The 12,732-nt window shown below is 42.8% G+C and overlaps 2 protein-coding genes across 6 annotated transcripts in view; both read left to right on the forward strand.

Moving 5' to 3' along the window:
* The window catches only part of PENK (proenkephalin), a 1,067,564-nt gene that overhangs the window by 1,053,237 nt on the left and 1,595 nt on the right, over positions 1 to 12,732 (forward strand). For all 5 annotated transcript variants that reach the window (XM_050802365.1, XM_050802368.1, XM_050802366.1 and 2 more), the window contains exons 2-4: positions 8,605 to 8,657; positions 8,744 to 8,800; positions 9,268 to 9,408. In XM_050802365.1, coding sequence (XP_050658322.1) covers positions 9,271 to 9,408 — 138 coding nt within the window. In that variant the 5' untranslated portion in view covers positions 8,605 to 8,657; positions 8,744 to 8,800; positions 9,268 to 9,270. The remainder of the gene's footprint in view (positions 1 to 8,604; positions 8,658 to 8,743; positions 8,801 to 9,267; positions 9,409 to 12,732) is intronic.
* Positions 1 to 12,732, forward strand: part of RPS20 (ribosomal protein S20) — a 549,922-nt gene that overhangs the window by 170,102 nt on the left and 367,088 nt on the right. The window lies entirely within an intron of this gene.

Raw genomic sequence — 12,732 nt, forward strand, 5'->3', positions numbered from 1 at the left:
CATTCTAAAATGCATATATAGCTCTTATTTATTTTAATCTTCAATATTAGAAATGTTTAGGGTTTCATTTAGAAGTTTGGTGATGTTTTTATGACCAGGAATATACCTTAGGAACTTAACTCTTGTTTATTTCAATTAGCCTATGAGAAAATTGATTTCATTACACGTTGTTTTGTGTAAAGTCACAGTTTCTAAGAAACTATCAACTGTTAAGTGAGGACTTACTATACAATGTGAATATGCTGAACAAAAGGATGATAGGCATCCCAATGGGACAGAGGAAGGTGGCATGAGATTTCATCACACTACTCAGAATGGTGCACAACTTAAAGCTTATGAACTATTCATTTCTGGAATTTTCCATTTAATAATTTCAGACTGTAGTTGACTGCAAGTAACTAAAACCAAACAAAGAAAAACCATGGATAAGGGAGGACTACCCAAAACGACTTAAAAACATGAAGACAGGATAATAAGACAGAGAAATCTAACAAATCTAATCTATCTTAATTTTCATCATTTCTTTTCTTCTACTTACTTTAATTTGATCTTCTTCCTCCAGTTTCCTAAGGTGGAAGCTTAGGTGATTGGTTTTAGATTTTTCTTCTTTTCAAACACATGCATTCAATACTACAAATTTCCCTCTATGCACTGCTTTTACTTCATCCCACAAATTTTGATAAGTTGTGTTTTCATTTTAAGTTACTCTTAAATTTCTCTTGAGATTTCTTCCTTGACCTACATGTTATTTAGAAGCGTTTTTTTCATCTCCAAGTATTTTGGAGTTTTTCATTTATCTTTCTATTATGGATTTCTTGTTTAATTCCATTGTGGTTTAAGAGCAGGCATTGTATGATTCATATTCTTGTAAATTTGCTGTGGTGTGTTTTATGGCCCAGAATGCAGTCTATCTTGGTGAATGTTTTGTGTTAGCTTGAAAAGGATGGATATTCTGCTGTTGTTGGATGAAACAATCTGTAGGTATCTATTATATTCAATTGTCTGATGGTGTTGTTGGGTTCATCTTCGTCCTTACCAATTTTGCGCCTGCTGGATCTGTCCATTGCTGACAGAGGGGTGTTGAAGCCTCCAAATATAATAGTGAATTCATCTATTTCTCCCTGCAGTCCTACCCATTTTTGCCTATGTATTTTGATGCTCTGTTGTTAGGTGCATACACATTAAGTATTTTTATGTCTTCTTGAAGAAGTAATCCCTTTATCATTATGTAAGGGTCCTCTTCACCCCTGATAACTTTTTCTGGTCTGAAGTCTTCTCTGGTTGCAATTAATATAGCTACTTTTGCTTTCTTTTGATTAGTTTTAGCACAGCTCTCACCAGTTGTTTACTGTTAATCTATATGTGCCTTTATATTTACACAGACTTTTTGTGAACAACACATGGTTGAAACTTGTTTCTTGTTCCACTCTGACAATATCTTTTAATTAGTGTATTTAGATCATTGAAATCTCAACTAGTTATTGATACAGTTGGATTCCTATCTACCATATGTGTTATCATTTTCTATTTGTTGCCTTTGTTATTTTTGTCTTCTACTCTTTTTCTGACTTTTGTGGTTTTGAGTATTTTATATTATTCTATTTTCTCTCCCTTAGTAGTATATCAGTTATCCTTTTTTTAAACTTTTTAAAGTGTTTACCCTAGATTTTACAATATACATTTACAAGGAATCCAAGTCCAATTTCAAGTAACATTATGCCACTTCACAGGTAATGTGAGTACCTTACAATAACAAAATAATTATAATTCCTTCCTCTTGTTTCTTGTATCATTGCTCCCATTTATTTCACTTACATATAAGCATACCTAAACATATATCTGCACATAAGCATACATAATCAAATACACTGTTGCTTTTATTATTTTAAACAAAGTGTTATCTATTAGATCAATCAAGAATAACAAAATACAAGTTTTTATTTTACCTTCACTTGTTCTTTCTCTGATACGCTTCCATTTTTAATGTAGATCAAAGTTTTTGACCTTTATTATTTTCCTTCTCTCTAAAGAATTTAACATTTCTTGCAAGGCAGGTTTACTGGCAATCAATTTCTCAATTATTTGTCTAAGAAATTATTTCTCTTTCACTTTTGAAGGACAATTTCACAAAATAAAGAATTCTAGCTTGATGGGGTTTTTTTTTCTCTTCATACTTTCAATATTTTACTCCTGTCTCTTCTTGCTTAATTTCTGAGAAATCAGATGTACTTATTATCTTTTTTTTTTTTTTTTTTTTTTTTTTTGAGATGGAGTCTTGCTCCTTGCTCTGTCGCCAGGCTTGAGTGCAGTGGCATGATCTCAGCTCATGGCAACCTCGGCCTGCCAGGTTGAAGCGATTCTCCCGCCTCAGCCTCCCGAGTAGCAGGGACTACAGGCGCCCGCCACCACGCTCGGCTAATTTTTTGTATTTTTTAAGTAGAGACGAGGTTTCACCGTGTTAGCCAGATGGTCTTGATCTCCTGACCTCGTGATCCGCCCGCCTCTGCCTCCCAAAGTGCTGGGATTACAGGCGTGAGCCACCGCGCCCGGCCGTAGTTCTTATTTTTACTCCACTACCGGTAAGGTGTTCTTCCCCTCTCTGACTTCCTTCAGGATGTTTTCCTTATGTTTTATTTTCTGTAGTTTGAAAATGGTATGCACAGGTACAGGATTTTTGGCATTTATCCTGCTGTGTTGTCTGGGCTTCCTGACAACATATCCTGATAGATAGGAGTTAGCGTCTGACAAAATTTGGGGGATTTCTCAGTTACTATTGTTTCAAACATTTCTTCTGTTTCTCTCTTCTCCTTTTGGAATTCTCATTACATATGTGTTACTGCTTTTATAATTGTCCTGCAGTTCTTGGATATTCTGGTTTTTGTTTTTTCAGTCTTTTTTATCTTTGCTTTTCAGTTTTGGCAGTTTCTACTGACATATCCCCAAGCCCAGAGATTCTTTCCTCAGCCATGTCCAGTCTAACAATAAACCCATCAGAGGCATTTCTCATTTCTGTGACAGTGTTTTTGATCTCTAGCATTTCTTCCAGGATCTTTCTTAGAATTTCTGTTTCTTTGCTTACATTGCCCATCTGTTCTTGCATGCTGTCTACCTCATCCTTTAGTGTTTTAATCACAGTTGTTTTAAATTCCCCATCTGGTAATTCTAACATCTCTGACATATCTGAGCCTGGTTCTGATGCTTGCTCTGTCTCTTCAAACTGTGGGGATTGATTGATTGATTGATTGATTGATTTTTCTTTATTTATTTTTTTGCTTTTTAGTATGTCTTGTAATTTTTTCTTGACAGCCAGACTTGATGTACTGGGTAAACGGAAATGTTATAAATATGCCTTTAGTAATGTGTTGATAAGGCAGGAAGAGAATGTTCTGCAGTCCTATGAGTAGGTCTCAGTCTTTAGTGAGCCTGTACCTCTGTGAACTTTACATATGTTCTTAGTCCCCAGCCTCCCCTTCAGTGGAACACAATGGCTGGAGGGGGCTGGAGTTGGGTATTCCCAGTCCCTCGGGTCAGCTATTTTCTGATGAAACTTCAGCAGATTAGACTCTGGTTAACTAGGTTCTCCTGTGGGCAAACCTTGTTAAGAACACAATGTTCCAGTGTATATCAAAATGGCTCTTTTTTCCCTCTCACTGCTGGAAGCACAAGGGAAATTTTTTCCATTATTCATTGTGAGAACCTTGTTGAACACCTGTAGGTAAAACTCATGAAAGTGTGGAGGCCTCCATGGACTGGGTTCCCCTGGAATTTTTATCTCAGATTTGTTCACACAGTCTCCTGGAATTTGTCAGCTATAGTTCAGGTTCTGGGAGGTTTCTGCGCCAGCAAGCCAGGACCCTCTGCATTTGCCTGTTGGTCTCTCCAATTTGAGGGGACAGTGGTTTTCTCTGTGACCCAGTCTGTATGACAAATCTAAGAAGAGTCGTTGGTTTTTCAGTTTGTTCAGTTTTTATTTGATAACTTGGAAAGATTTGAGCACTTTCCCTATATAATTTTATTAAAACATTTTGACCTCTTGGGTCTATCCCACCATTCGTCATCACTTGGGAGCTATGGAAGATGTAACTATAAGCAAAAACACATGTTTTAAAAGCAACTTCACTGAGTCTCTACTATGTGCAAACATCTGCGCTGTGGATCATATGCAAGAAAAATTCCCTGAAGAACTTGGTAAACTGCAACCATTGCATTCATTCCAATAACTTACTATTGATCAAAATCTATTTCGAATTTCTTTTCTAGCATTCCTTCAACTGTGGAAATTGTCTCTGGTGGACGAATATTTTTGAACGCCTTCTATACAGGTCCCATAAGTGGGATCTGACATTTGATTTCAGAAACAACCAAAACCAAATCAAAGTCAAGTTGTTGAAGAAGGTTTGGATCCAATGAGGCGACACTTTTTTTTTTTTTTTTTTTTTGAGACGGAGTCTCGCTGTGCTGCCCAGGCTGGAGTGCAGTGGCACGATCTCGGCTCACTGCAAGCTCCACCTCCCAGGTTCCAGCCATTCTCCTACCTCAGCCTCCCGAGTAGCTGGGATTACAGGTGGCTGCCACCAGCCCGACTAATTTTTTTTTTTTTTTTGTATTTTTAGTAGAGACAGGGTTTCACCAAGGCAACACAATTTTTTAACACTGACTGGTTCTCTGGTGTGGCTATTAAATTTCTCAAGGCAATTTCAAAAGTCATTATTAAAAGTCAAACTGCTCAAGACACACTATTGGTTGGACTCACAGCTATATGTTATTTTAATCTAAAAAGTCATAATAGGACTTGCTTTATTCATTGTCTAATTACCTATACTTAATAGTAAGATTGATCTTTTCCCTGTTGGAGAGCAAAAGGCCAAAGTTAGGAAGTGTGTTTCAATCCTCCCTAAGTTTACAGTACATAAAATACAGTTTGATATCCTTGGTTTAATTTACCTTCCCTTTCTACCCACCTCCTCTGACACACTGACATGTTTTCTATTATTTAAACTCATTCTATTATTTAATTTATATTATTTAAACTCTATTATTTAATCTGGCAACTTCATACCAGATTACCTTTTCTTCCTAGAGTTTTATTCTGTTTCCTGGATTTTGGGAAATGAGAACGTACCAACACTGACTTTCCTTAAAATGGGGTTTGTGACACCATAAAACATCTCGTTCAAGCCAACTCCACTTCCAGCTGCTCTGTTATGGTGTTCTGAGCCAGTCTGAAAAAGAACCCTTAACAGTGCTACTTCACAGTAATATGCCCAGATCACCGAATCACATTTTGCAAAGTGTGCACTTTAGATTGTAACTGAAAACAGGGATGTCTCCCCTGACTCTGGCATGATTCCAAACATCTGAAATGTTAGAACATGTTGCTTTTATGCTGAAGCATCACACAATTGCCAGAGTGCAGAAGGGCCTTGTCTCCACTACTGCTACTTTAGAGAGAGGGGGGCAGACAGAAATGGCTTTCTGTAATCAAATATGTCTGCTGGGGTGACCGGAAGGGTAGGGGAGCAGAGGAGTGAGTGCCAGAAAGACATCATTCAATTTAGGCATCTTCCATCTGAAAATAATGGAAGAGGACACTAAAAGAACATTGTAAAATCCCACCTTTTTAGGCTCTGAGGACACCTAAGAACTGAGCAAAACGCCATTCATCATCAGGGTTAAAAAGTCACATTTCTTGGTCTCTAGGATGAATCCCTTTGGGCTAATGCTTGGGACCCTAAGATCAGAAGAAGAGTTCTTGATCCTAACCTAAAAATTAAAAAATCTCTGGATTGGATGCTTTTTTAATCTGATTTCTTCCTTCCCTTTTTTAGTCTGATTTCTAGAGCAGCTTTCTCCCAGATCATAACTGCAAAAAGTCTGTTCGTTCTTGATAAATATTTAAAAGATCATGAAAAAATGAATTTCCTACAACTCATTGCCACCAGAATGACTTTTAGTATCTCAGGTCAATGTGGGAGGATGATGGGAAGAGATGTCACTGATTTGGGGTAGGCAAACAAGGTCGACCTCCTATCACTTCATTCATTCATTCATTCAGTCGACACACATTTACCAAATGTCGACACACGTTTACCAAATGTCGACACACATTTACCAAACAACCACTGTGCCCCAAGCATCTAGGAAGGTCTCCTGGGGAACTACACACTCTTGCACTGCTCCTAGGAGGCGCCCTCTCTTTCCCTTTCTGTTTCTCTCTCCCCTGACATTTCAGGAATCCCAGGGGAAAATGCAAACGCGCCAAGAGAGCCTAACTCAGAGAAAACATGACTAGTTCCAACAGAAACAAACTAGGCCTAAGGTAGGTTTCAGGGAAGGAACTCAGAGGCTGGAAAACCTGGTCTGCCACTGCCCGGGAGGGTCACTTGGACGTTCTGAGCCTTGGTTTTTACCATCTGTAGAATGGGTGGTGTAATAAATTATCCCTAAAGCCCCTTCCAAACTTAAGCTTCTAATTTTCGAAGATCCTAACGAGCCTTTGTGCCGCCAGAGTGCAGAAAAACACTGTTCCCATTACTGCGCGCTGTGCACCCTTAAAAAGCATCGCGTGGTGTGGTCATTCCAAACACAAACATACATACACACACACACACACACACACACACCCCTCAGCCTCCTGCTCCTGATTATGTGTTTAAAGTTCTTAGGGGATCCTAGGTTCGCAGTATAGCTCGCAAGCTATACTGGATCCCAGTATAGCAAGTTTTCTTTAATTTTAGGTAGAATTTGTTCATGCACTACTTTCGCACTGAGTACTGCAGTGGAGTCAGCTTCCTTTCCAAATCCCAGGCAACAAGAAAAATCTTAAGTAAAGACAGAAGCTCTCCGTTGCCTTGGAGAGAGGGTAAGGAGCTAGTAAGGGGCCCCATGATGAAAAGAATCTAAAGCGGGAAACGTTGTGTTTTCCTGCTCAGTCAGAGGGTAATGCTGGCTCCCTAGGGCTATGTCCGGGGTTCTCCAGTCCCACGCCAGGGCTCTGCTTTCCCGACCTTGCTACTGTGATGCCCCGGCCGGGAGGCAGGCGGTGCTCGGGTACAGCTCTGGTGCTAATCCGGGTGCTGCGTGTCAAGCCCGCACAGTGAGGCCTGTGGAGAACTGAGACCCCAGTATCCGCAAGCTCAGCCTACGCAGGATAGCGCTGCCCTCTAGCGACTATAATGGGACATGCAGCGCGGCTGCAGGTTCTAGCGACGGTAGAAATCCGCCCTTTGCAGAGGGCGCAGAGGGCCGGGAAAGCCCTGGGACCTTTTCCCTATGTATGGGACCAGGAACTGTTTATGGTTTCCCCCTAGGTCTAGGAGACATAGATGCATAGGTGGATTGGATACATCCATGGCAGATGTAAGGTAAGCAGACAATGGGCACCGATGGAAAGGTGGACGACGGATAACTGATGGTTAGGAACACGTTTTGAGGGCTTGCTATAGTGCCAGGCACAAGGCTAAGAGATTTTGTCCATTATTTCATTTGATTCTCTCCAGAACTTTATGAATGGCATATTACCTCTGTTCCTATTTTTCAAATAGGGAAACTGAGGCCTCAGGCAATGTAAGCAGCTTGCCACTTAGCAATCTTTTGCAGAGCCAGGAAGCGGGAAAGCGTGTCTTAATGGTCAGTCTCAGCCTCCACAGTGTGCCCTCGGCCCCCTCCCGGTGGAGATGTTCCAAGCCCTGGCGTCCCGGGTAGGGGGTCCCTCATCCTTCCCTCCCCACCACGCTCCTGTCGCGCTGACATTACACCCGCCCCGGCACCCCCTTCTCACTCATCCAACACCCCCAGGAAACCCTGGACAGCGCTCTCAAGGCAGTGGATCTTCGCCTTGGGAGCCCTGGGGAGCTGGATAAACACGGATCCTCTCCCACAGTGGCTGAAAAGCGCGCAGTGCCGGAACCTGAGGGTTTACCGGCTTCTACGCTTGGCCAAGGGTCTCTCTAACTGGAAAGGTGAAAATTCTGTGCCGAGATTTTAAGATTCCCAGAAAGTTTCAATTGTTAAGTTTCTGTAACCATTAACTGAGCGCCTACTGCGCACCTTGAAGCTGTTAGATGCTGCGGCAAGGAACTCGGAGTCAACTGTGGGGGACAAGCGGGTCGATAAATGACGACATTCCGAACCGGACGGCTGTGCTTGGTGCCCACGGGGACCCCGAGGGGGTCCAGGGAGGAGGCGGGAAAGGGGCAGGTTCATCGGCCCGCTGGGTCTCCAGCACATTCCAGAAGTCTAAGCCAGTCCATCTATCGTTCCAAACGCCTCCACCTCGCTTCCCTCCTTGGAGCCCGCACCCCACGGTGCAATTTCAGTGACTTTATGCGGAGAAACTTGATCCTATCTCACTCTCCCCAAACTTCCTAACTGCCTTGGGTTTGTCACCTGGCCGTGTCGGGAGCCACCGAGCGCCCCCCGTGGCCGTCACCCTCGGTGGGGGAAGCGGCGCGCGGGTACTGGGGGACCGACCCCTCCCGCGAAGGCGTCGGCGCGGGGCTGGCGTAGGGCCTGCGTCAGCTGCAGCCCGCCGGCGATTGGGGAGCGCGCGCCTCCTTCGGTTTGGGGCTAATTATAAAGTGGCTCCAGCCGCCGTTAAGCCCCGGGACGGCGAGGCAGGCGCTCAGAGCCCCGCGGCGACGCTGAGGACCGCGACGGTGAGGCCCACGTCCGCCAGCGCACCCAGGCCCGCTCCTCCCCGACGCCCGTCCTCCTCACCCTTGCCTTCTTCTCTTCCCTCTAGAGTCGTGTCTGGAACCCGGCTTTTCCAATTGGCCTGCTGCATCCGAACAGCGTGAACGTGAGTGAATTTGCCCGAAGCTTGTCTTTGCTGCGCGGGTTTGGGGACGGCTGCCCGCCCTCTTTTCCTTCACATTTCATTGCATGGGTTCCCCAACCGCGTTCTCTGGTTCTTCTTTGTGACCCCAGTCAATGTCCTTCCTCCCCCGGCGCCCGGTCCCTCGCCCTGGTCTGCGGCGTTCTCTCTGGAATCTTGCCCTGGGCCGTGGACGCCCAGGAAAAGAGTTGGGTGCCCCAGGCAGCCTCGAGTTGGGGGCGACCGCGCCATCCCGGGAGCCGCAAGGCGATCTGAGTCGCCTCCAGGTCTACCTGAAAGCTGTCGGCCGGGAGGGCGGGGCCCCAAAAAGGAGCATTCCTGAGGGCTTTTGCTCGACGATCCCTTGCTGAGGCTGTTGTGGCGAGGGTCCTGCAGAGGTACCCGTTCTGCGCCCAGACAGGCTCGAAGCACACGTCCCTCTTTCCTCGCAGTCCATGGCGTGGTTCCTGAGACTCTGCCCTTGGCTGCTGTTGCTCGGCCCCGGGCTTCTGGCGACAGTGCGGGCAGAATGCAGCCAGGATTGCGCGACGTGCAGCTACCGCCTGGTGCGCCCCGCCGACATCAACTTCCTGGTGAGTGTTGCGCGCGGCGAGTGTTGCGCACCTTGTGAGACAGAGTCTCCGCAACAGTACGCGGACAATCCCAGGCCCACAGCGGGGCGCGTATGGCGATTAGCACCGGGTCGGAACCACAGCGGCGCGAGCCCGTGGTAACCTGGGTGTCTCAGCTGTTCCTGGAACGCTGACTGAAGTCCTGCCGTGGCTGTTAGCTTCGGGGATCCGCGACTATTTGGGGACCGGTAAGGGTAGCGGTGTCGCCACAGAAACCGAGTTTGTTTTAACCCTGGGAATTAGGGAACCCCGAGAAGTGCTCTGTTCAGCACCTCGGAGAGCACTGGGTTCTCTCCTGAGCTGTCAGAAGGAAGATGCTGTCACCCCAACTCCTAACATATCCCAGTTAAGGGCCCCTCCACACGCAGCCATCTTCCCATCTTTCCCGCAAATAATGTAATTTTTTGTTAGTGACGTTTCGGCGCCTTTCTTTAGATTTATGTATCCCAGCTCTCTTAACCTCAGGTCCCTCTTTCCCTACCCTCACCTGTAAACAGGAGAGAGCAAAGGGATGGAAACGGGATACGGGGAGAGGAAGGCGAAATAACCATAGACAGGAAAGAGTTCATAACTGTCTCACTAGCCAGTGATGCTGGAATTCAACTTCTGTTTCGACTGCCCTTTTGTAATAGTAACTAAAACAACAGTTTAATTTGGCTGTGAGAAAGGAACAAGAGAAGTGGCCAGTGTCCAGTGGGTGACAACAGTCCAAAGATACACTACACTACAGGAGGTTGGGAAAGAAAAAGCTGAGGACAAAATCACTTTTCATTCTGATCTTGGTTCCCCATGGGCTCTCGAATCACCTCTGGTGCTCTACTGAGTCTGAATCTCCAACCGCGAGACTCAGGTAGCTTCACTTTTACCAGCTCCCCTGACAATTCCTTTGCATTGCTTTTGAAATTTGTTGAAATTTTGTGATGACTTTAAAAGCTCATAGAGAGTAATGTATTCATCCAAGCTGCTTTGGGTTCCACGTGGAATTGAGGACATTTTACCTTATGTAGATGTTTGAAATGGGGAGAAAACCAAGGAACAGGTTCCAATTATCTGTGGTATATATTTCAGGTTAAATGTTTGTTTGTTTGACCTGTACTAACTTGGCATTAAAGAGAAGACACATAGGAAGGTTGTATATTTATGAGAAAAGTGTTTCATCTTCAATAGGGGAAACCGTCCCCTTCACCCATCTTTCTTCTTTCTCCTGTAGTCATGAGCTTTTAACCTATGTCTAAAAATTGAGGAAGTGCTACAAATATAAGGATAGATCTTGTGGGTAAAGAATTTTAGGCACAGAAGGAGAAAGAGAAACCCAAAACATGCCATATATAAGACCCCACTTTCTGACCCCATAATTCCCTGTGCCCAGTCACACATATTTTGAGCTTTGCCTGCTCAACATGTGGGGGGCTAAGCCCCCTCCCCTAGCTTTCTCTGCCATCTGAATAAAGGTTATATGGATTCTAGTCTAATTTTTCTAATCACATAGTCTGACCCCAAAATAGTATCAGATTTACTTAAGTTATGTGAGTTAGTGAATTAATATGGCTGACATTTAATAATGCCTATTCAAATGGGTTTTTTTCATATTTAATCTGCTTGATTCACCAAGCTCCCCAAATGCTACTAATCTTCCTTTTGCATTGTTGAGGAACTTGAGCAGAGCTCACTGGGTAGCAGCTAGGCCTTCCTTGGGTATCACCTCAAATCTTGACTTCTCTCCTCTCATCTTCCTCTCATCATGTAACAGGATTGTGGGGGAGGAGAAGAGGAAGGCTGCTCTTGCCAGAATTTTCCTCACTGCTTTTTATGCTCTTGTTGTTATCACTTATTACTATTATCATTACTTGAATCCAGGTGATGGAATGGCACATGTAGTATTAGCAACTTGAAAAAAATAGATAATAAGCAGCCATCAATAAAAATAGTCTCATAGAAAGGCATTTTGCATAATAACTGATTTGCATTGGACCCTACATTCAGGGTTGTTATTGTCTCAATGACAAAAGATTTACTTAGTGACTGTCTCACTAGGATTACAGCACTCTGGGACTTTGGCTCAGATGCAAAAGGCATGTGAGAAATGAGGTTGCCTAGCCAAAAATATGTAGTGAAATCAATGTTAACAAATATTTATTGAGCTTCAACCATGTGAAAGACACTTATGATTGGCACCGTGGTGGATGCAGAGATGAGCAGCCATGCTATGGCTGATGTCCAAATAGAATTTCCCATCTAATGTGATTTTGACCATACCACACAAAGTGTGATAAATACCACAAAACAGGCATACATGGCTATAGGAGCCATCAGTTAACATCGCTGCCTTAGTAGGAGTGCATTATTCTGGTATTTGTTACTATTTGGTTTTGAAGGAATCTCATATCACATACATTTAAAAGTCTTTTAGTATTAGTATGCAAAATATTCAACATTAATTTTTAACAACAAGATCACTTAGATACAATTTTAGAATGGAAATAGTATTGCCCCTTAAACATCTTAAGCTTTTAATGGTGTTTTGATTTCTTCATCATATGTCGGGAATAAAATAAGACATTTTAATTGTTAATAGATCATCTTTAGATTCTTATGTAGTTATATATTTAATGTTCTCAGACACAAAGCTTAAATACGCATTAAGAACTTGCTAAATATGTGCCCTCAAGATTTTGTTGCACTAATAAAATGCTTTCTTTCACTGTGAAAATAATATATGTGTATTTAACATCACTTAATATACCAGTATATTTTTAAATATCAAGAAAGAGCCTGGCCTTTCTGTCTAAATTAAAGGTCTGTAACCTGGGCAGTCTATAAGTAGATTTCAGAGGGCTATAAAAAACTCCTGAAATGCTAAGAAACATCATGCGTGTTTTGTAAATGTTCACATATTAGTACTCTATCATACCCAAGTGATCTGTTAAATAGAAAAAATATCTTAACAAGGTCATTCGAATGTGTAGACTTACAATGATTTTGAATTTAATATTTGTATAAGAAAAAGGAAAGAATGTATACTGATGATTCTTATTTTATCAAATACCACGATTTCCATTGGAAAATACTTTTTCTGTACAACAGTGACTAAATGTGAAGAAAATAAACATGAATAATTTGTGCACTTGCATTTGTATAATTTTATATCTGACCTCATCATTACAGACATTTTGTTCAAGATAATAAAGTCTGTTGTATCCAGCAAGGAAAAAAGGAAAAAACAAAAAGATCTGTACTTTCAACAAATTAGCAAATTAATAAGAATGCAAATAATTCATAAGATTT

The sequence above is a fragment of the Macaca thibetana genome, chromosome 8, assembly GCF_024542745.1.
Source record: "Macaca thibetana thibetana isolate TM-01 chromosome 8, ASM2454274v1, whole genome shotgun sequence".
NCBI lineage: Eukaryota > Metazoa > Chordata > Mammalia > Primates > Cercopithecidae > Macaca > Macaca thibetana.